Source organism: Oncorhynchus clarkii, chromosome 5, assembly GCF_045791955.1.
Source record: "Oncorhynchus clarkii lewisi isolate Uvic-CL-2024 chromosome 5, UVic_Ocla_1.0, whole genome shotgun sequence".
Classification (NCBI taxonomy): Eukaryota; Metazoa; Chordata; class Actinopteri; order Salmoniformes; family Salmonidae; genus Oncorhynchus; species Oncorhynchus clarkii.
In genome coordinates, this window is record NC_092151.1 from 16084098 (window position 1) to 16107794 (window position 23697).

At 41.9% G+C, this 23697-nt stretch overlaps 2 protein-coding genes and 3 non-coding genes across 7 annotated transcripts; 1 reads left to right on the top strand and 4 right to left on the bottom strand.

The window, feature by feature from the left end:
- The first annotated feature begins 685 nt into the window (after window positions 1-685).
- LOC139408437 (RING finger protein 122-like) lies at window positions 686-13937 on the top strand. Of its 3 annotated transcripts, XM_071152303.1 has the most exons (7): window positions 686-892; window positions 1212-1394; window positions 2478-2667; window positions 10416-10461; window positions 10766-10807; window positions 10915-10997; window positions 12560-13937. In XM_071152303.1, the coding sequence occupies exons 3-7, from the start codon at window positions 2558-2560 to the stop codon at window positions 12672-12674; spliced, it is 396 nt and encodes a 131-aa protein (XP_071008404.1). In that variant the 5' UTR covers window positions 686-892; window positions 1212-1394; window positions 2478-2557; the 3' UTR covers window positions 12675-13937. The 3 variants fall into 3 exon arrangements, with proteins under 3 accessions (XP_071008404.1, XP_071008405.1, XP_071008403.1); XM_071152304.1 differs by having other exon boundaries at window positions 686-1394; window positions 10918-10997; XM_071152302.1 differs by having other exon boundaries at window positions 689-1394.
- Window positions 13938-17689: 3752 nt separating this feature from the next.
- LOC139408439 (peptidyl-prolyl cis-trans isomerase A-like) lies at window positions 17690-23069 on the bottom strand. Its single transcript, XM_071152341.1, has 5 exons — window positions 22903-23069; window positions 20422-20452; window positions 19630-19718; window positions 18953-19125; window positions 17690-18129 (listed from the first exon to the last, which is right to left on the bottom strand). Exons 1-5 carry the CDS (start codon window positions 22969-22971, stop codon window positions 17997-17999), a joined length of 495 nt encoding a protein of 164 aa, XP_071008442.1. The 5' UTR covers window positions 22972-23069; the 3' UTR covers window positions 17690-17996.
- LOC139410327 (small nucleolar RNA SNORD35) lies at window positions 18808-18889 on the bottom strand. The gene has a single exon (XR_011634489.1). It is a non-coding gene; the product is annotated as a small nucleolar RNA SNORD35 (small nucleolar RNA).
- Window positions 19392-19471, bottom strand: LOC139410328 (small nucleolar RNA SNORD35). Its single transcript, XR_011634490.1, has one exon. It is a non-coding gene; the product is annotated as a small nucleolar RNA SNORD35 (small nucleolar RNA).
- Window positions 20291-20372, bottom strand: LOC139410326 (small nucleolar RNA SNORD35). Its single transcript, XR_011634488.1, has one exon. It is a non-coding gene; the product is annotated as a small nucleolar RNA SNORD35 (small nucleolar RNA).
- Window positions 23070-23697: the final 628 nt, after the last annotated feature.

Consider the following 23697-nt stretch of genomic DNA (forward strand, 5'->3'; position numbering starts at 1 on the left):
AAAAGTTTGGGGTCACTTAGAAAGGTCCCTGTTTTTGAAAGAAAAGCACATTTTTTGTCCATTAAAATAACATAAAATGTATCAAAAATACAGTGTAGACAATGGTTGCTGATAACGGCCTCTGTACACCTATGTAGATATTCCATTAAAAATCTGTCGTTTCCAGCTACAATAGTAATTCACAACATTACTATTGTAGCTGGAAATGGATGATTTTTAATGGAATATCTACATAGGTGTACAGAGGCCAGTTATCAGCAACCATCACCCCTGTTTTCCAATGACAGTTTGGGCTAGGAAGTCCAAGTGTATCATTTTAAAAGGCTAATTGATCATTAGAAAACCCTTTTCCAATTATGTTAGCACAGCTGAAAACTGTTGTACTGAGGTCAGAAGCAATACAACTGTCCTTCTTTAGACTTGTTGAGTATCTGGAGCATCAGCATTCGTGGGTTCGATTACAGGCTCAAAATGGCCAGAAACAAATAACTTTCTTCTGAAACTTGTCAGTCTATTCTTGTTCTGAGAAATGAAGGCGAAAAATTGTCAAGAAACTGAAGATTTCGTACAACGCTGTGTACTATGTTCAATATATGCATCATCAGCTTAGCAGCACTGAAAATAACGCACTGTCTGAACTTCAAGCTCTGTCTCAGAAGTGTACGCGCCTCCCCGCGTCTCTCTCATTGTGAAAGGGCGGGGAAGGAGAGAGGAGGCAAGGAAAAGGAATTGTTTCCAATCCTCGCATTCATCAACATTAGCAGCAATTGTAGCTGTAACGGTAATGATGTGTATGACTATACCAAGGCAGGACTTGTGTCCTTAGGATAATAACGACAGATGTATAACCCTCAAGCCAATTTGTCTACAGATGCAACCCAGCACAGATGTGGTAAGATACGATACACATCACTCATCACTTGCCTGTCAACTTTTTTTCGAAATCTTTTTTTGTCTCACATTTAATACCTCATGGCAAGCCACTTGCACAAACGTAAGTTCAACATCTAGTTTCGATTTACATTTGCTTGAGTTGTCAACTAACGTGAATTGAACGTGAAATCAACGGAAGAAAATACATTCCCTTACGTTGTTGGCTTTTTGCAAACCTTGAAATGACGTGGAAACCACGTTGATTCATCCAGTTGTTGCCCAGTGGGAAGATTCTTTTTTTTAATCGTTTGTCTTTTTGGGGTGGGACATTGTAAAAGAGGGCCAGAGAGAGAGAGAGAGAAAGAAAAAGACAAAGACAGAGAGAGAATAGTCCAGATGTGAGATGTGACGCGCTGCCGGACGAGCCAGACACGACGATCCAGTGTTATTGATGAAGAATAGAAAATGTTCTACCATCGAGGGAAAGTCTGCGCTATTGATGGGCTTTCTAATTTATAACGGTAAGCATTTAAGCATAGGACACATATGTTTCTCTGAACGTTTCTTGTTTTTCAAAATATTTACTTAATCGCTGTGTGATATTACATTTTTTTGATGGCCATGCAAGAAGATTTATGAGCTGACACCATTTGACTTTTTTTAATGAGAAACTGTATGATAATGCGCAATTTTAGCGGATAACACTAGGATTACATGGATTCGGTATATATCATATTTTCTAATACATTGGAACGTCGACGATACATATCCTCCGTTGATAAATACATAATAGGCTAAGATCATCATGATGTTTTCATGTCATTGTCCCTTGGTGACTTGACGTCACCGTGAATGTGCAGTGTGCACAACTTAACTTTTGTGCGCAGACAGTTCTTGATATCCAAGTGTGTTTATGGCAAGTTTACGACAAGAGTAAACTTTCTTCAGAATGATTACCTCCTTTATATTACACACACCTATACATTTATCTTCAGATACTCTTAGCAAAGAAACTGGATGAAGTGTTTCGAAATCACAGTCTCATATCCAGTTTCTCTTCCAACAGTGACCCACACCAACATCTGCCCATTAATGTGCAGGCACACACACAGACACACACACACCACAAACCTGCAGTGTGTGTGTGTGTGTGTGTGTGTGTGTGTGTGTGTGTGTGTGTGTGTGTGTGTGTGTTGTACTTGCCTGACAATACCGCTAGAGGCATTAGTGCTGTAAAGTCTTACAGAGGACTAGTGCATCAGTAAGCCCATAGATAGACAACAGTCAGAGATCTATGATCATCATTCCTCCCCCAATCCTTACTAACCTTCCATTAGATACTAACTGACCTTTCATCAGTGTCTAAGGGCATCCTTATACCGTCAGATTCTATATCCTGGCAACTGCACAACAGCCAGACTGTATCACTTCCTGCTTTTACCAGGGCTTGTTGCCTGAACCCTCACCCACCAACAGAGACAGCCTGGGTTACATACTGTTTCTGTGTGTGTGCATGTGTGTCTGTGTTTTTGTGTTATGGTTACTGTATGTGCTTTTCATTATTTGTGATGAACATAAAAAATAAATAATGTGTCTCTCTCCAGGGTGTATGTGTGTGTCTGGTTAACCGTCAGAGGTGAAAGATCAGAGGTCACAGCAAGTCGGAGGCAAGAGGTCAGGGGTCATGTCTACAGTGGCATTCCAGAACCTTCCTCTCAACATTTATATGGTCATCTTCGGGACCGGAGTCTTCGTTTTCGTCCTGAGCCTCATCTTCTGCTGCTACTTCATCAGGTAAACATATCCCTCCTATCTAGCTATCTACACTGAACACAAATATAAACGCAACAATTTCAACAATTTTTTTATAAATGTTTTATTTTGATTGAATATCCAAAACATACAATATACTTGCAGTGAAGCCGCTCAACAACTACATCACACCAGTCATCCAACAGACTCCCATTCAGAGCGACACACAGAGGCAGCCAGGGTCAAAGCCCTGCTCAAGCCCACCTCAACAGATCTCCCACAAGGCCAAAAACGGGGTCCCGAACCCTCCAAGATCCCCCACAGTTCCCCAAACCCAAGAATAAATAAATAATAATAATAATACAAAATACAATGAATTACATTCCCCACCCCCAAGAACCCCCCCAATGCACCAACAACCAAGAAAATTAACTAAAGAGAAAAAAGAAAAAGACAAAGGAAAACAGAAAACAACAATGCAAAAAAACAAAGGACATTAAGGACAACTAAAAGCATAACAGCAAGACCAACTGTATATGTTTGAGGGAATGTCTGGCACTATTTACATGTGTGTGTCTGTGTCTGTGTATGTGTGTGTATGTATATGCGGAAGGTAGCCTAGTGGTTAGAGCATTGGACCAGAATCTGAAAGTTTGTTAGATCAAATCCCTGAGCTGACCAGGTAAAAATGTGCCCGTGAACAAGGCAGTTAACCCACTGTTCCTAGGCTGCCATTGTAAATAAGAATTTGTTCTTAACTGACTTGCCTAGTTTAACAAACACCTGCATGGCCTCAGGCAAACTGGCATTAGCTGTAACAAAACAAAAAACAACTGCCCCTCAGTGTTCTTCAAACAAACTTTTTATTATCTATTAGTTTGACTTAATTTTTTACACTTATCTTTGGCCATCATTCTACCTCCCGCCCAGCAACTCCACTCCCACTTGTCTCCAATTCCACATCCCAACCCTCGACTTCCCTCAGCCCATCCCACCTGTCTCTGTTGGCCACCCTCTTCGGATTTCTACGCAACATATATCTTTCAACTATGCTGTGATGTTTAATGTACGATTTCAATCTATCTAATCAAATAGAATTCACAGATTGTGAGTTGAAGATAAATACTTTTACTACGAGTATTAGTATATTAGTAATTGACTGACCCGGTCTCTCCAGATCTCCTAACAGTACTATTTCTAGGGTAAATTTTGGTTCAATGTTATGCATTTTTTGCCATTCCTGAACCTGAGACCAGAAACAGGCTACCTGAGGGCAATACCAAAATAAATGTTCTATTGATTCTGTATCCTCACAACAAAATCTGCAGAGCTTTGATGATTTTGTGCCCCAAATATTCAACATTTTGTTGGTGGCAAGAATTCTATATAATAATTTTAGCTGAAAAGCATGAAGTTTTGAATGTTGCGTCATTTCTATATTTCAACTCATAGACCCTGTACCATGGAATCGGTACATCAAAAATCTATTCCAAACTATTTTTCAATCTGTATGGCACAGTTGTCAACATCCTGGTCCTCAAATGTTACTGATATACCTTCCAATTTATGCTATTTTTATTCCTCTGCCAGTTTTGATACTTTATATTGGGCAGACACCAGTTCCCTACCTCCTCACGCTGCCACCAGCCTCCTCCATTTTTGGGGTAATGCTGTAATCAATTGGTTGTACTGTTGGATTGAGCAGACCTTCCCAAACAATTCTGATGACTCCATGAAAGACATAACTCTACCATTCCAATTTACAATATAATTTAAGAACAAAAAACACATTTCAAACATCTTTCCCATAAAGACAGGTAATTTATCAACCAGCACATTTGAGTTTAACCATAATATTTGTTGTAATATTTGTCCTATCTTTTCAGGGGGATGAAATTGAAATTGTAGCCAGCTCTGCAATGCTTGTTTGAAAAAGAGATACTTTTTTCAACGTATCATTTTCAATGAATCGAAAATGAGACATGGCAATCTGCACAAATGCAAAAAGGCAAATTTTAAACAATGGCTTTTTTTGGTAATCTACTTGAGAACCATTTAGGGTTTAAGTAAAACTTTTGTATAAGTGACGCTTTAAAGAGAGGTTTAGTTTTTTATATTTAATCATCTCAACCCACCCTATTCATTATATAGATAGGCATGCTTTATTTTGTCTGGTTTAGCGTCCCAGATGAAGATAAATATTTTTTGTCATATGATTTGAAATACAAATCATCAGGAGTAGGCAGCGCCATAATGTCACGAACGTCGTCTTGAAAATGACCGGACCAAGGTGCAGCGTGTTGAGCCTACATTTTTCTTTATTTTTAAATGTCGCCAACAAAACAACAAAAATGAACGTGAAGCTCCGTAAGGCTATACATGCATTAAACGAAGACAACAACCCACAAATGAGAAAAGGAAAAAAGGCTGCCTAAGTATGATTCCCAATCAGAGACAACGATAGACAGCTGTCCCTGATTGAGAATCATACCCGGCCAAAAACAAAGAACCAGAAAGCATAGACTTTCCCACCTGAGTCACAGCCTGACCAAACAAATATAGAGAATAAAATGATCTCTACGATCAGGGTGTGACATATAAGTAAGTGAGTAAACTGAGATATGACTAAGGAGTTAATCAGGGCAATTTTTCCATAAATAGACAGGTATTTACCTCTCCATGGTTGCAGGATCTTGTCTATGTCTAAGTTTTGTATTGAAATTCATTGTGGAGTGCCTATTTGTATATTTTGTGATATGAATACCAAGTATGTCTATTTCGCCGTCAGCCCATTTTATAGGTAAACTGCAGGGTAATGTAAAAGTTTTATTTTTTAAAGATCCAATACGTATTGATTGTACACTTATCATAACTTTTCTGGACTCAAATATAATTATCTAGATCTTCAATGAGACATTGCAGGGATCTAGCTTGCACACTTAATATAAAAGTTGAGTTATCGGCATACATGCACACCTCTGTTTTTAAGCCTTGGATTTCTAATCCTCTAATGTTGTTATTAGATCTGATTTTAATAGCTAGCATTTCGGTGGCCATAACGAATAGATATGGTGACAGCGGACACCCTTGTTTCACTCCTCTTGACATTTCAAAACTCTGAGAAGTAGCCGTTATTAACTATTTTACCTCTGGGGTTGCTATACATTACTTTCACCCATTTTATAAGACAATCACCAAAATTGAAAAAATCCTGGCATTTATAAATAAAATCCAGTCTTACTTTATCAAATCATTTTTCAAAATCCGCTATAAATACCAGGCCTGGCTTCTTAGATGTTTCATGATCTATTATTTCTCGTAGTTCTAGTAATCTCCAATGTATCATCCACGTAAAAAAACTGTCTGATCAGGATGAACAATACCTGGTAAAAAACATAATAATTCTGAGTGCTATGCATTTCACTAGTATTTTTGCATCACAACATTGAAGTGTAAGGGGGCCTCCAGTTTTTTAGATAGACTGGGTCTATATATTTGCCGTCTGAGTCTTGTTTTAATAATAGTGAAATCAGACCTTCCAGCTGAATACCTGACAGACTACCATTTCTATAGGAGTAGTTAAAACAATCTAACAATTGAGCTTTTAGAATATAAAAAAGGCATGATATATCCCTACCAGTATGCCATCAAGCTCTGGGGTTTTTCCAGACTGAAAGGATTTAATAGCCTCAAAGTTCTTCCTCTGTAATTTGGCCTTCACACGGATCTTTCTGTGCATTTGTTAATTTTACATTTTTTGTATTATTTGGAAAGAATTCCTTAACGTAATCTTCATTCAGTGGGAAAGGATGAGATGGAAAAGAGAACATCTGCTTAAAATACTTAGCTTCCTCTTAAAATATAATTTGGAGAATTATAGATGAGTCCGTCTTCAGTAACGAGTTTCTGCAAATTATTTTTGTTAGCGTTCCTTTGTTGGAGATTCAGGAATAATTTTGTGCATTTTTCTCCATATTCCATTCAGTTTGCTCTATTTTTGTAATAGATTACATTAGATCGTTCTTGAATAAGTTCCTCAAGTTCTTTTTGTTTTTCCTCTCACTTATTTTTTTTATCTCCGTAGTATCAGAGATCCCTTGTTAGTCCCGTCTCTTTAGCCAGAAGCTGCCTTTTTATTATTGATGAATATTGAATATAAGTTTCTCTGAAGGTACATTTAAAGGTATCCCAAACAATAAAGGGATTTGTTGAACCTAGAGTGGGGCAAAAAAGTATTTAGTCAGCCACCAATTGTGCAAGTTCTCCCACTTAAAAAGATGAGAGGCCTGTAATTTTCATCATAGGTACACTTCAACTATGACAGATAAAATTAGGAAAAATAATCCAGAAAATCACATTGTAGGATTTTTTTATGAATTTATTTGCAAATTATGGTGGAAAATAAGTATTTGGTCAATAACAAAAGTTTATCTCAATACTTTGTTATATACCCTTTTTAGGCAATGACAGAGGTCAAACGTTTTCTGTACGTCTTCACAAGGTTTTCACACACTGTTGCTGGTATTTTGGCCCATTCCTCCATGCAGATCTCCTCTAGAGCAGTGATGTGTGTTTGGGATCATTGTCATGCTGAAAGACCCAGCCACGTTTCATCTTCAATGCCCTTGCTGATGGAAGGTTTTCACTCAATCTCACGATACATGGCCCCATTCATTCTTTCCTTTACACGGATCAGTCGTCCTGGTCCCTTTGCAGAAAAACAGCCCCAAAGCAGGATATTTCCACCCCCATGCTTCACAGTAGGTATGGTGTTCTTTGGATGCAACTCAGCATTCTTTGTCCTCCAAACACGACGAGTTGAGGTTTTACCAAAAAGTTATATTTTGGTTTCATCTGACCATATGACATTCTCCCAATCTTCTTCTGGATCATCCAAATGCTCTCTAGCAAACTTCAGACGGGCCTGGACATGTACTGGCTTAAGCAGGGGGACACGTCTGGCACTGCAGGATTTGAGTCCCTGGCGGCGTAGTGTGTTACTGATGGTAGGCTTTGTTACTTTGGTCCCAGCTCTCTGCAGGTCATTCACTAAGTCCCCCCGTGTGGTTCTGGGATTTTTGCTCCCCGTTCTTGTGATCATTTTGACCCCACGGGGTGAGATCTTGCGTGGAGCCCCAGATCGAGGGAGATTATCAGTGGTCTTTTATGTCTTCCATTTCCTAATAATTGCTCCCACAGTTGATTTCTTCAAACCAAGCTGCTTACCTATTGCAGATTCAGTCTTCCCAACCTGGTGCACGTCTACAATTTTGTTTCTGGTGTCCTTTGACAGGTCTTTTGTCTTGGCCATAGTGAAGTTTGGAGTGTGACTGTTTGAGGTTGTGGACAGGTGTCTTTTATACTGATAACAAGTTCAAACAGGTGCCATTAATACAGGTAACAAGTGGAGAACAGAGGAGCCTCTTAAAGAAGAAGTTACAGGTCTGTGAGAGCCAGAAATTGCCCCACTGTATATTGTACTGGAAAAATTCAGTTATAAATGATTGTCTTAGTTAAAAATAAGTTGTCCTCCAGTAAACTTTGATTAAATTTCCAATATCCCGTCCACGTGGAAATTCTATAAGAGTTATGTGAAGACCAATTAGATGATGATCCGTTCGCATTCTGTCTCCAATTAAAACTTTTGGATCAGAAAACCAGTCAGTATCTGGTGTGACCACCATTTACCTCCTTCAGCGTGACACATCTCATTCGCATAGAGTTGATCAGGCTGTTGATTGTGTCCTGTGAAATGGTGTCCCACTCCTCTTCAATGGCTGTGCGATGTTGCTGGATATTGGCGGGGAACTGGAACACGCTGTTTTACACATTGTTCCAGAGCATCCCAAACATGCTCAAATGGTGACATGTTTGGTGGGTACGCAGGCCATGGAAGAACTGGGACATTTTCAGTTTCCAGGAATTGTGTACAGATCCTTGCGACATGGGGCCGTGCATTATCATGCGTATATGAGGTGATGGCGGGTGGATGAATGGCACGACTATGGGTTTCAAGATTTTGTCACGGTATTTCTGTGCACTCAAATTGCCATCGGTAAAATGCAATCGTGATTGTTATCCATTTCTTATGCCTGCTCATACCATAACCCCACCTCCACTATGGGCCACTCTGTTCACAACATTGACATCAGAAAACCGCTCGCCCACACAATGCCATACACACTGTCTGCCATCTGGCCCGTACATTTGAAACCGGGATTCGTATGTGAAGTGCACACTTCTTCAGCGTGCCAGTGGCCATCGAGGGTGATTATTTGAATGCCCCCCCCAGCACAAGGTGCAACTGTTTAATCAGCTTCTTGATGTGCCACAACTTTCAGGTGAATGGATTATCTTGGCAAAATATAAATGTTCACAAACAGGTATGTAAACACATTTGTGCTCAACATTTGAGAGAAATACACTTTTTGTGTATATGGAAAATGTCTGTGATCATTTATTTCAGCTCATGAAACATGGGACCAACACTTTACATGTTGCGTTTATATTTTTGTTCAGTCTCTCTATTTATCATTCTATTTATCGTTCTATCATTCTGTCTTTTGGAACCCTTTTGTCTAAGAGTGTAGTTGTGGCTGCATCATGTTATGGGCATGCTTGTAAGTATTAAGAGTTTTTCAGGATAAAAAAATTAATGGAATGGAGCTAAGCACAGGCAAAATCCTAGAGGAAAACCTGGTTCAGTCTGCTTTTCACCAGAGACTGGGAGATTAATTCACCTTTCAGCAGGACAGTAACCTAAAGCACAAGGCCAGTGATCAAAAATCTCAATTTAAACAATTTAAAATTCAGGCTGTAACAAAATGTAGAAAAGTAATGGGGTTTGAATACTTTCTGAAGGCACTGTAAGTGATGGGACCTGAGTTATGAGAATACATCTATGGATGTGAGTGTGTGTGAGAGAGACTGTTATTACTGTTACTGTGACTAAGGTTTCTCTAAAATTGTTTGCATGGGAGATCCCCTTCTGACCCCCTCCTCACCCCTCCCTAGGTTTCCTCTGTCCTTAAGTACTTCCCAACTCAAACAATCAGTTGCAAATGCTTATCAGCATAGTTTGAGTCTATTTACGGCTTCGGGCAGCAGCCTCAGGCTGGAACTAAAAGTATGGTGTGTGCCTCTTGTGACAAAGAGGATATATGACTGTGGTAGCTGGAGACTGCTCTGGTGTCTGAAGAGCTCTTGAGACTTTTAAAATTTTTTACTAGGCAAGTCCGTTAACAACAATTTTATTTTCAATGACGGCCTAGGAACAGTGGGTTAACTGCCTTGTTCAGGGGCAGAACGACAGATTTTTACCTTGTCAGCTTAGGGATTTGACCTTGCAACCTTTCAGTTACTAGTCCAATACTCTAACCACTAGGCTACCTGTGCACAACACAGCACTGTGTCCAGGGTATGACCCTCTCTGCTCCACAATGTGGTCCTTTCACCGTGGCAGAGAGGAGAGGAAAGGGGGCCCATTGAAGCTGAGTGGGCACAGTAAGCGCGTGCCTCTTTACTAAGATTTATCTTTTGGATAAACACGTAGTACCGTATATGGTCATTTGTACATAGAATTAATGAAAAAATATTGGTCAATCCCAAGACTGAGATGACAAATATCATCATAACTATCTCTGTGTATATTGCTCTTGGAAGCTGCCAGTGTCAGCGGATGTCACTCAAACAGGTTGATTCGTGTGTGTGTGTGTGTCTCTGTCTGTCTGTCTTCTCACTCAGTTGTACTAACAGTCTCTCCTCTATTTCTGCTCTCTCCTCCCTCCCAGTAAACTGAGGCACCAGGCCCAACGAGAGAGGTTTGGATATAAAGCGGTAAGCTAACTCAGGGTCCATTCTAAATCACCTTTAGTGCAGTCGTGCTGTGCAGATCTTCAGAACACCTGGAGAAGTGTTTTAACATCTCAGGAATGCATTAGAGAAATCTATTGTAACTGCAATAAAGACAGCCTGGAATGCCATCTCAATTCTCATAGTGTCTCAGGCCCCCTAGTGATGAGTGCAGAAACATCCAAATTATATTTTAGTCATCAAACATCCCTTCATCTTTTGAACTAAAAATGTGTTTCATTCTGTTTATCTCGCAATTCTAGCTCTAATCAATTATGCTTTTTCACAGGTGGTGTTCAAAGGGGATACAAAGAAACTCAATCTACACGGGGTTAGTTCTGTCACCTGTTTAGTCTCTCTCTCTGTCTCGCTCTCTCTCATCCCCTGGTTTATTTTTCTCTTTCCCCATTGCTCCCCCTCCCCTTCTCTCAATCACAGCAGACATGTGCGGTGTGCTTGGAGGACTTCAGAGTGAAAGATGAGTTAGGAGTGTTGCCATGCCAACATGCCTTTCACCGGAGGCAAGTGTCACCTCACCACACACTAAGCAGATATAAATTATATGCCTGTGTGTGTGTGTTACTGGGGTGTTGCTTGTCCTACAGGTGCCTGGTGAAATTGCTAGAGGTGCTGTGTGTGTGTACACAGTACCAGTACCTAATCATTCAAGCGTTTTTCTTTATTTTTACTATTTTCTACATTGTAGAATAATAGTGAAGACATCAAAACTATGAAATAACACATATGGAATCATGTAGTAACCAAAAAGATGTTAAACAAATCAAAATATATTTTAGATTCTTCAAAATAGCCACCTTTTGCCTTGATTGGAGCTTTGCACACTCTTGGCATGCTCTCAACCATCTTCACCTGGAATGCTTTTCCAATAGTCTTGAAGGAGTTCCATCATATGCTGAGCACTTTTTGGCTGCTTTTCCTTCACTCTGCGGTCCAACTCATCCCAAACCATCTCATTTGGGTTGAGGTCGGGTGATTGTGGAGGCCAGGTCATCTGATCCAGCACTCCATCACTCTCCTTCTTGGTCAAATAGCCCTTACACAGCCTGGTGGTGTGTTGGGTCATTGTCCTGTTGAAAAATAAATGATAGTCCCACTAAGCCCAAACAAGATGGGATGGCGTATCACTGCATGATGCTGTGGTAGCCATGCTGGTTAAGTGTGCCTTGAATTCTAAATAAATCAGTGTCACCAGCAAAGCACCCCCACACCATCACCTCCTCCTCCATGCTTCACTGTGGGAAACACACAGGCAGAGATTATCCATTCACCTACTCTACGTTCACAAAGACACGGCGGTTGGAACCAAAAATCTAACATTTGGACTCATCAGACCAAAAGACAGATTTCCATCAGTCAAATGTCCATTTATTTGGGCTGCAATTTCTGAGACTGGTAACTCTAATGAACTTATTCTCTGCAGCAGAGGTAACTCTAGGTCTTCCTTTCCTGTGGTGATCCTCTTGAGAGCCAGTTTCATCATAGCTCTTGATGGTTTTTACGACTGTGCTTTAAGAAACGTTCAAAGTTTTTGAAATGTTCCTTATTGACTTACCTTCATGTCTTAAAGAAATGATGGACTGTTGTTTCTCTTCGCTTATTTGAGCTGATGTTGACATAATATGGACTTGATCTTTTACCAAATAGGGCTATCTTCTATAAACCCCCTTACCTTGTTACAACACAACTGATTGGCTCAAACACATTAAGAAGGAAAGAAATTCCACAAATTAACTTTTAACAAGGCAAACCCGTTAATTGAAATGCGTTCCAGGAGACTACCTCATGAAGCTGGTTGAGAGAATGCCAAGAGTGTGCAAAGCTGTCATCAAGGCCAAGGGTGGCTACTTTGAATAATATAAAATATATACTGTATTTGTTTAACACTTTTTTGGTTACTACATGATTCCATATGTGTAATTTAATAGTTTTGATGTCTTCACTATTATTCTACAATGTAGAAAATAGTCAAAATAAAGAAAAACCCTTGAATGAGTAGGTGTGTCCAAACTTTTGACTGGTACTGTATGTATGTGTTGTACTGACTTGTTGCTTGCCCCTGCAGATGCCTGGTGAAGTGGCTGGAGGTGCGCTGTGTGTGTCCCATGTGTAACAGGCACATCGCTGGGCCACCTGAACAACGCCACAGCCTGGGCACACTGCTGGATGAACTGGTGTAGTGGGTTGCTATGGCGATACAGCTGGAAATGAGTGGTGTAGCAAGTTGATATGACGATGCAGCTGGAAAGGACTAGTGTAGGATGTTGCTATGGTGGTACGACCGGAACAGACTGGTTTAGAGGTCCCGGTACGGACTATTCATTGCTGAAGCAAAATTACCTGACAATCTATTATTAGGGACCAGTGACGAAACCACATGACACCATAACTATAGGGAAACATATCTTCAGACTTCACACACTCATGTATTGATAAGGAGATGGGACACACGGGCGGCAGGTAGCCCATCAGTTACAGCGTTGGGCCAGGTTGCTTGTTTGAATCCCCGAGCTGACCAAGGTGTAAATCTGTCGACGTGCCCTTGAAAAAGGAGCAACCCTAATTACTCCAGGGTTGCTGTTGATAATGTCAGACCCTGGCTGTGACCCCACTCTCTGGGGGTGTCCCAGGGAGAGTTGGGATCTGCAAAAAACAAATGAAATATGACAAATATCAGCACCCACCAAATTATTACCATTATGGGTACTGTAGTATGTCATGCTACACCTTATCATGTAGAATCAGTCATTTAATGACTGACTGCCGAGCCTCTACAATACGCACTCCACCAGCATGCCCACTTTTCAACAGAGTTCTTCATGAAGAACAGATTCACAAAGCCACAAAATCTGGGACAAAAACTCTGCTCTCAACCCTGTCACTGTCTGGAAGAGGGGCTACCTGTGAAAAGAGAGCTTGAGAACTCAAGGGATGTATTGCTGAACGCCCAGATAGAAATATATGATGTAGAACAGACATGCCTTTCTGAAATCTGGAGTGAGGAATTGTGTCAGCTCTGTTCATGGCATATCTATCTGCAATGTCCAGTATGTTACACCCTGGGGATGATGACATTCAGGTATCATTATTGTGATACATTTTTTTCTGACTGTGTCACATGTCTGTCTGTCTGTCAGGTCTGTGTGTGTGTCTTTGTGTCAGGTCTGCATCCTGCTTATATTAAGTGGGTGTGACATATACTCCTGTTATGAACTGTAGGAGGGACCAACAACTTTTTTATCCTGACTAGTATTTCCTTGCCAAACAAGCCTTTCCAGTTAATTATATTTAAAGTGAAGGGAGATTTGGAACAATTCCTTTCTGTCTGGGGACGTGTCTGAAGCACAGGCACTGCCCAATGGCAAAGTAAACATTCCCCATGTGTACAATACCTGCTTTTGTAAATATCTGAAAATACAACGTGTCCTGTTTTGATCTATGTCCAACCGTGTTTGTGGTGTGTGAACGAGCAAGCAAATCTTTTAGGGGTTAAAATCATATTTGTGATTAGAAATCTCTTCCGTCCTCTCTACCATGACCAGAGTCGTACCTTCCCGTAGCTATCAGGAGTGTCACTAGAGGATAGTCCCATTGATGCACAGACGATGGCCTGTATGAGTCATGTCATTCCTGGGTTTTTAGGTCAGAACACTACGCACCAGAAATCAATGAATATGATTGTTTCCAAAATGGCACCCTAATCCCATGGTGCAGTAGAAATAGAATGCCATTTCAAACAGCCCAAGTCTTGAGGTAGGCTATATCACTTTCTGACCATGCTGAAGACGACAGAAGCAGAGCACTTTTCAAACGTAATGATTTTAACTATTTGGCCTAACCTTTACTCTTAATCTCACTCCTAATCCTAGCCCTTGATTTAAAATAATGGCTCAATATGGACAGTTTGGTTCTTTCTACCATGGTCATCAAGCGATTACCTAATTCCTAAGGGTTAAGGGACAAACAAAACTCGAGCTATAAGTCAATAGGCCCAGTAATATGATCCTCTGAAACAACTACAACAGATAAAATAGATGAAGTTGATCAATAGTGAGCTATAGACTACAGGAGCGTCACATCTCACATAACAATGACAGAATATACCGATTTGGGTAACACTTGACTTGACACACAGCATCATAACACGTTATGACAGTCTTAACATGTCATAACAGCTGACATAACTTGTCATAACCAGTTATAATATAGTCATAACACTGTCATGACACATTTAGACCTGTTATGATATACATAGCATTATTTTAGGGCTGGTTACAAGACCTACATAAGCATGTAAAAACCAACATAACCTACCACGGTAGTTATTTTATGGCTGTTTATGACACCTACATATAGTGCCTTCAGAAAGTATTCAGACCCCTTGACTTTTTCCACATTTTGTTACGTTACAGCCTTGTTCTAAAATGTATTAAATAAATGTGTTTCCTCAGCAATCTATACACAATACCCCATAATGACAGTGAAAACATTTATTTTTGGGGGCAAATTTAAAACAAAACAAAAACTTATAAGTATTCAGCCCCTTTTCTATGAGAGTCAAAATTGAGCTCAGATGCATCTTGTTTCCATTGATCATCCTTGAGATGGACTCCAATGAAGTTGTAGACACACCTGTGGTAAATTCAATTGATTGGACATGATTTGGAAAGGCACACACCTGTCTACACAAGGTCCCACAGTTGACAGTGCATTTCAGAGCAAAAACTAAGCCATGAGGTCAAAGGAATTGTCCGTATAGCTCCGAGACAGGATTGTGTTGAGGCACAGATCTGGGGAAGGGTATCAAAACATGTGTGCAGCATTGAAGGTCCCCAAGAACAGTGGCCCCCTCATTCTTAAATGGAAAATGTTTGGAACCACCTGATGGTCACTCAGAGCTCTAGAGTTCCTCTGTGGAGATGGGAGAACCTTCCAGAATGACAACCATTTCTGCAGCACTCCACCAATCAGGCCTTTATGGTAGAGTGGCCAGACGGAATCACTCCTCAGTAAGTCACATGAAAGCCCTCTTGGAGTTTGCCAATAGGCATCTACACAAGATTCTCTGGTCTGATGAAACCCAAGATTTAACTATTTGGCATGAATGCCAAGCGCCACGTCTGGAGAAAACCTGGCACCATCCCTACGGCGAAGCATGGTGGTGGCTGTTTCATGCTGTGGGGATGTTTCAGCAAAAGGGACTGAGACTTATCAGGATCGAGGCAAAGATGAATGGAGCAATGTACAGAGAGATCCTTGATGAAATCCTGTTCCAGAGCTCTCAGGACCTCAGACTGGGGTGAAGGTTCACCTTCCAACAGGACAATGACCCTAAGCACACAGCCAAAACAACGAGTGGCTTCGGGACAAGTCTCTAAATGTCCTTGAGTGGCCCAGCCAGAGCCCGGATTTGAACCCGATCAAACATCTCCGGAGAGCCCTGAAAATAGCTGTGCAGCAACGCTCCCCATCCAACATGACAGAGCTTGAGAGAATCTGTAGAGAATAGGAGAAACTTCCCAAATACAGGTGTGCCAAGCTTGTAGCACAATATGCAAGACTCGATGCTGTAATCGCAGCCAAACGTGCTTCAACAAAGTACTGAGTAACGAGTCTGAATACTTATGCGTTATTTCAGTTAGCAACAATTTCTAAAAAGCTTTCTTTGCTTTGTCATTATGGGGTATTGTGTAAACTATTGAATCAATTTTAGGATACGGATGGAACGTAGAATATGGAAAAAGTCAAAATGGTCTGAATACTTTCTGGAGCCACATTCCATTAAACCATAGGCTACATGTCACTGTTATATGTATTAAATTACCATTGTAATTGCGCACACATTGATGTCTGCCACACACCTACCCCACTATGCTCTTGCTGATGACTGGGACAAATGGACAAGCCACCCTCTTACTGACATAAGGGCATATGTGACTGGCTTGTATGAATATGGGCATATGTGACTGGCTTGTATGACTATGGGCATAATGCTTGACGTGTCAATAGTATTTTAGTCCAAGTCGTGGTACTGAACGGTCATAGCGCGTTGACAGTGTATTTAGTTATTTAAAATATAAGCATTAAACGATTTAAGAAAATAGCTTTCAAACAAAAGGAAAATTCTTTGGTGGTAAAAAATGGAATGTTGGGTTTGACACTTACGTGTCACCACAGGTATATGGGTCAAGACACTGGGTGTCCAGTGTTACAGTTAAAGGCTGCCCTTCAGTGTCTGTTGTAAAGGACATGCTGCACAACACCTGGGATTTTAAACCAAATAACAGTATTAAAACAGAACTGAGAAATATTGGAGCATGGGCTTGTAATCAAGCTTCACATTGTCTACAAGACTGTCAGTAAAGTGGAAAAGCTGCAGGGGTGTTTGTGAGGGTAACCATGTGCTTACCGTTCTAGATATCTCACATTTCCAGCCCAGTCAAAAGCATGATTCGTTCTATTTCCACCCCGAAAATGACAACGCCCATTTAGTGTACGAGGCGTTTGTAGACTGAAATGTCAGTCCATTTGTCACCAGGAAGAACTGTTGATCAATTCCAAATCTGCCAACAGGTTGTTCCCCTCCCCACTGACCGTCCTGTGAAATCCTTACCTGATAAATTCAATTTTGCTAAGCTTTGTTTACCATTCACATGTAACAAATCACAGTATGTACTTAATTGTGAAATGCGTAGCAAAGAGCTGCATTGGACCTTTAAAGCATAGCACTAAACAGTAAGACTCGGCTCACCTCCGGTGGTGAACGGTGTTTTAGCCTACAGGTTTGTGTATGTCCTCTAGACAAAGGTACATGTCCAACTAAGTCTCCAGGGTGAGTAAAAGAGCAAAGCAGTTGTGAACTGAGATAAGTGTGCTGTATTGGTAGAGCATGACTTGTGACATTGATTAGGTGACCTGGATTGAGCCAGGGACAGAAACTGGAACATGAGGGGAGCCATACCCCTGGTTACTGTTAATGATGTTGTTTGAAAGAACCATGTCAGAATTTGTAGGATATTAACTGGGTAATGAACTCCCAGACAGGGAAGCATGCAAGAGTAACATGCTTTGAGCTGGTTGTTGAATAACTTAAATCACCAGACAGAAACCCACTACCACAGCAAATACTGACCACTTGTATGTAGTGCCAAATACCAAACACTTCAAATTCACACATCCACTCTTATGCAGTCAGTTAAGGAGTCTTTTGCCACTTTATTCTGATTTTGTTAAACAAAAGTGGTCCACATGGGACAATTCAAAATGCAAAATAAAGGCAAGCCACAAATGAAACAAGTTCAGACACAGGACAAACCGTTCCCTAAGGGAGAGGAATGGTAAAAAAACTAATCTCAATATTAGGGAATATTTTTGATTCTGGGGAGGGGAGAGATCAAGGGGAAGTAAGGAGAGGTTGATGCTTAGAGCTGCACGAGGGAACAAGGGAGGAAAGGCTCAAAGCTGGGTGAAGGGATGGTGTGAAGGAGGGGTGGGAGGGACGCTCAGAGCTCTCCGCAGTCAGCGATGGCGACCTTGGCGGAACACTTGCCGCTGCTGGAACCCTTCTTCTCCATGCTAGCGATGATGTTGAGGCCCTCGACCACCTTGCCAAACACAACGTGCTTGCCATTCAGCCTAAAGATGGAAAGAGGTAAGAGTCAGTGGGTACCATTGCTGAGGGGGTATGGCAGTGTTCTTCCTGAACTAGCAGACAAGATTCCTGAGGTTTAAGGCAAACAAAAGAGAATGTTTGTAGCCATAGGGCTGTGACAAATATGGACTTTGGGGTAACGATTGCCTGACAAAGGTAAATGTACAACCACTCAAAATAGACATTCTCTTGCCCTTCTCCCTGGCATGTTACCTAGTAGTGGGAACTACAGCAGGACCAGGGCTAATGTGTCAACTATAACATCCTGAAAATATAGTATAAACATTTCTTTAGTCTTCATTCATAATCACTGGTAACACCATTATAGAACTCCAATAACAGCCCTATTGCTTGGTGAAAACATTCAGGCCAATGGTGCACTTCCCTGAAGGACACTACAGTGTGCTGCCAGTGTGGAGGAAGTATCTTGCCAGTCAGTTTGATTGTTGGTGTTCGTCACCAGTCACTTCAGAGCATTAGGCTGTTTACACAGGCAGCCCAATTCTCAACCTCCTACCAATTGGTCGTTTGACCCATTCCTTTCAGATCTGATCATCAAAACAAGTGATAAAAAACCGAACCAATCTGCCTGTTTAGACAGCGCGAGTAGTGCACGCATGTATCAGAGGCACCATTGAAGGGGCTGAGGAGTTTTGGAAGGTTGGACTGCATCAGTTGTTGCCATTAGGCAGTGTCGTCACAACCACAAGGCTTGGAAGACCATCGTGAGAAACATCACTTGCAGAATGTAAAGGTGCATTAATTTCTACTGCATGTCAGTGTCAACTGCGTGTCCGCATGCCTCACCAGTCAGTGTTCGCAGTGCAGATAAAGAACTGGGACCCGTTGGTGTTAGGGCCAGCGTTGGCCATGGACAGACAGCCCATGCCTGTGTGCTTCAGGGTGAAGTTCTCGTCAGCAAACTTATTGCCGTAGATGGACTTGCCCCCAGTTCCATTGTGGTTGGTGAAGTCTCCGCCCTGAAGGTAAGGAAAGAAATTAATATTGTCACATGTCATGAAACACGCTCACTTACAAGCCCTTCCCCAACAACGCAGTTAAAAACACAATTTTGCACCAAAAAAAGGAAATCATAACATAAACATTGCCTAGCCTACATAATCTTGTATGTAGGCTAAGCAATCAGGACAGTCAGTGAGATCAGGGTCATTTTATTTGTATAACTCGCTTTTTTAACCATGCCACTGGAAAGGATCCTGTTTTCTAAAAAAATACTGGGAGTGTTGGAACTGCAGTGTTGCCATTTGGCAACGTCGTCATAACCACAAGGTTTGGAAGAACATCATGAGAAAAACATCAGCTGCAGAGAACCTGTGTAAATCAGTCAATTAAACATATGGTGGGTGGGAGTCCAGCACTGGGCCTGGTTGCAGCTGTCAGCTATGATCAGATCAGAGCCTGTATTCAGAAAGCGTCTCGGAATATACACGTTGATCTAGGTTCAGGTCATACCCCCCGCTCACCTGGCACATGAAACCGGGGATGATGCGATGGAAGCTGGAGCCCTTGTAGCCAAACCCCTTGTCCCCAGTGCACAGGACACGGAAGTTCTCTGGGGGAAAACAGGCAACGTCACGATCAGTGACTGCATAGCAGCTTAAAGGCATAAAGGCTGCATCAAGTCAAAATGCAGGGGTTCTCTGATCATTGAAATATCAAACTGAAAAGGTTGGTTTCAAGTACACTTCATTATATCTTTGAAACAGATTTGATGTAGAAGTCAATGCTTTTTGGGGTGATAAAGCGTCGCAGCTACATTAATTACTGAAAAGTAGAATCATTGAGTCAAACAGATTGGCCCATATGTTTGACATCACTAGAATATGGTCGCTAGCTAACCACATGTGCATCACAACCCCAGTCTGTCTATTGCAGAGGCAGCAAATAGGCCATCTCTGCAGGGCCTAATTCACAGGCTGTCAACCAGGCCACGAGGACTAACAATAGGCGGGGGCCCCACTCTGCCGAGGAAACACATTCACAGCACAACGGGCCACACAATGCTCCTGCTTACTTATCGGAAGCAGACCTGCCCCTTTGAATTTACATGCATCAGCAGTTCATTGTTTATCTGGGGGGGCATGACAGAGGCACCTTTGGAAGGGGCTGAGGAGCGTTGGGAAGATGACTGCATCAGTTGTTGCCATTAGGCAGTGTCGTCACCACCACAAGGCTTGGAAGACCATCGTGAGAAACATCATTTGCAGAGAATGTGTGAATTATTCAGGCAATTTCAATCATTGAAGCCGTCTTACCTGCAGTCTTGGGGACAACATCTGCAAAAAGCTGCAAGAAAAGATGGCTTTACATTAGCATACAATCAATGAGGAGCACAAACAGCATGCAGAGAAAGCCTTTGACACTGAACATGAGGGCAAGGCAGGGCTGGAAGGGAACGACTTAAAGCACTGACTACAGGAACCAAGGCAGACATGGGCAAGACCTTTGGTTCAAGGTGTCGTTTTCTAGATTCACTCCGTTAAGATCCACCAGAACGCCCATGTGAGAACAAGACTGGTGTTACGCCGAGGTGAAGCTACAGAAGCTAATTGCCAACCTATCATGTGACAGTCCGTTGCAACAGACTAGCAAACATCTTCAGGCAATGTCAGAATCAGAGCAGTGTGCACCATCTCATATTGCCTTATACAATACAACTGCTCACAATACATCAGCTAACCACTCACAGTAAAGGTTTGAATTATACTTTTCCTTATGGCACTAATCTAGGATCAGTTAACACATTTTGAATGCATTAGGAGGGATGGGAAGACAGTGTAACGGGCACCTAGACATCTATATTATATTCCTGACAAGTGTCAACATCTGAAGTGATAACAGCAACATACAGTCCCCTTCACAACATGCCTTTAATGCCAATGGGCAGCTACAGTGCTGGGAGGGCCTCTGTATGGAACACCATGCGCCAGCCTACACAGCAGCTCTCCTCCCTCCTAGCCCCAGACACACCCACATCTGGAGCCAGTACTTTTCCACTCAGGAACAAGTTCAACGCAGAAAAGGGAAGTCACCAGTTAACACAGCCACAAAGTCAATGGCTAAACCCCACCTATTTCTAATGCTTGATTTTTACAATCTAACCCCACTGCTGACCTTGTCCAATCTTACAATAGGACCAAAGTGCAAATGTTTGTTTTAATGAATCTATCATAGACCATTGACTGTGATAAGGCCAACCCACTCCACCGCTAGAGCTGACCAATGCTGAAGGACCAAGTGGCCAAGCACCATAAAGGCTTAACTAAGGGCAGTTGTGTCCCATGGCCAAATGATCCCGAATCTTATTGACCGAGCTTTACAGCCAACTTGTTAGTTTGCCAAGCACCAACAGGCAATGCCTGTTGCTGGCATCGGCATGGCCTCTGCGTCAAACAATGGAGTCTGCTACATGGACACGTGCTCCCTCCCACAGGATGACAAAGGTCTGGAGATCAAATTGTACAAAATGCAGAAGTAGCCCTACAAGAATCGCCACTAGTCACTTTTGCCGTTTGGAAGGTAATGTTGAATCTGATAAAGTAGGAATTGCATTTTATTCTCCTGGATTTCGTTGAGGCCTTGCGGGTGGACAAGCATGTCTTCATGTCCACGTGCTCCTGGAAGGGGCAACAACCGGTACACGCATGCAATCTGGTGCCAACGCTGCACCTACAACTTCAGTCAACGAAATATGGAGATTTCATTTCATAAATTGTAACGTAAAACGAGATCTCATTGTGAAATTAATGGGCACTAGGGATATGCAGGGGCCTTGGGAACCAGGGCCTTGTTTGAATGGAACACAATTATTGAACAGTCGCAATGACAATAGCAGCAATACTTTACCACATGGCCAGATGACTGAACATGTCTGGCATTTAGCAAAATACAGCTTACTTAATTAATAACGATGAATACCGATTGTTCTGGTGTGCTGCGGTTATACTGAGGGCGCATAGGCCACATACTCCTTGGGCCATTGCAAATATGGCTGGTAGACAGCATTAATATAATTCAGACGCATCAATCTAAATGTATTCACATTTTAACGATTGTACTTAATCAAAGCATGGGCTGTGGTGAATGCTTTTTGGTGCGTTTTGTTTCCTTCCAAACCTGCATCCCCTCCTTTTTCAAAATGGCATCTGGCGCGACGAAAAGGGGATGCTGAAAATGGCGACCGGCTAAAATTGCATGTGCGGTGACTAGCTAGCTACAGCACATTACCTAGCTAGTTATGTTAATCGAATCAACGTAATTACAACATTACGTTCACATGTCTAAGACTGCGGTAAACTGTGACTAAGTTGACGAAAGCGATGGACATATTTTACACCATCATGGCAAGTTTTTCAAACTCTGCTTCCGAAAGAAATGCGATTTAGTTAAGAGTACCGGTATGAAAATGCAACACATACCGCGTTAAAGGCCAGTCAACGCTAACAGCAAATAAACCACAATCAATTGACAGTTTAAAATGTAGGCAAATCAAGCGAGGTAAGTTAGTGTTCGTTAAGTACGAGAAGAGTTAAGCTTTCAATTAAGTTAAAGTTGAATTGTTCGTAAGGTAGCTAACTTGTTAGAGCACGTGGACCACGTCTGACAGCATCCCGAGTGCAGTCACCTACCAGGCAGCGAGTTAGAATAAACCGAACGAGAAATTAACAATTATTTTAAAAGTTCAGTTGAGCAGAAAGTTAATTGAGTCCAAAAAGCCGATCTGCTTTACTCCTTACCTCCATTTCAATCCTTCCGGCGGGGGTATCGCCGATAGTGATGTCGAAGTAAACTCTGGGGTTAGGCATGATTGGGATTAAACTTTATTTTTTTGTGAAACTACACGAGTGCAGACAGTAGATACAGGACGGTGCCGCAGCTGAATCGGAACGGAAATGCTGCCGTTTATACGAGATATATATGCGCACCAAGGGAAGCCCCCGGAGGCAATGAGAACCAATAAGAAGACTGGGGCTGCTGAGTGACATCGGATTTAACCAATTAAAGGTATTGCGGGTGAATAAATTAGAACAATGGTCACTTCCCCTGCACACCCGTTTGATCAGCAAGGTTTAGGGGACGGACTAGTGATTTAAATCTCGATTGGCCCATTGTGGTTCATACATATGACGATATCGCATTCTGCCCAATGCGCTGCCAGGGGAAATGTGGGTGTGTTCTGGTGGTGGCGCGTTGGTGGATTCCAGGGCGTCTCCCGCCGAATAAAATCGCCATTATGGCTCAAATATAAATGTGAGTTATCAATGGATCTGTATGGTGCAACGGGTCGGGAATGGCCTGTTTCTCTCGATCACCCCTGGACAAAGCGCTCACGGAATGTATGCGACATCATCACGAATGATTGTAATAAAATACAAAGCTTTTATGTTGCATTGTGAATAATCTTCTGATTGTCATATTTGAAAAAGTGCTGTGTGTGTGTGTGCCTGCGTGATGCCACAGCATGCGTTGGGGGCCACGCCTGAAATGTTGCGGATGAATCGATTGTATCGGGTTGCTGACTCGAGCCTGAG

What these genes read in the sequence shown, in the direction of transcription:
- LOC139408437 (XM_071152303.1), top strand. Translation starts at nt 2,558, where the DNA reads ATGTCTACAGTGGCATTCCAGAACCTTCCTCTCAACATTTATATGGTC. An exon ending in AGAGGTTTGGATATAAAGCG is followed by an intron (nt 10,462 to 10,765) that starts GTAAGCTAACTC and finishes GCTTTTTCACAG; the next exon opens with GTGGTGTTCAAAGGGGATAC. An exon ending in CAACATGCCTTTCACCGGAG is followed by an intron (nt 10,998 to 12,559) that starts GCAAGTGTCACC and finishes TTGCCCCTGCAG; the next exon opens with ATGCCTGGTGAAGTGGCTGG.
- LOC139408439 (XM_071152341.1), bottom strand. Translation starts at nt 22,971, where the DNA reads ATGCCTAACCCCAGAGTTTACTTCGACATCACTATCGGCGATACCCCC. An exon ending in TCCCCGGTTTCATGTGCCAG is followed by an intron (nt 19,126 to 19,629) that starts GTGAGCGGGGGG and finishes CCTTACCTTCAG; the next exon opens with GGCGGAGACTTCACCAACCA. An exon ending in TGCACTGCGAACACTGACTG is followed by an intron (nt 18,130 to 18,952) that starts GTGAGGCATGCG and finishes TTCCATCTTTAG; the next exon opens with GCTGAATGGCAAGCACGTTG.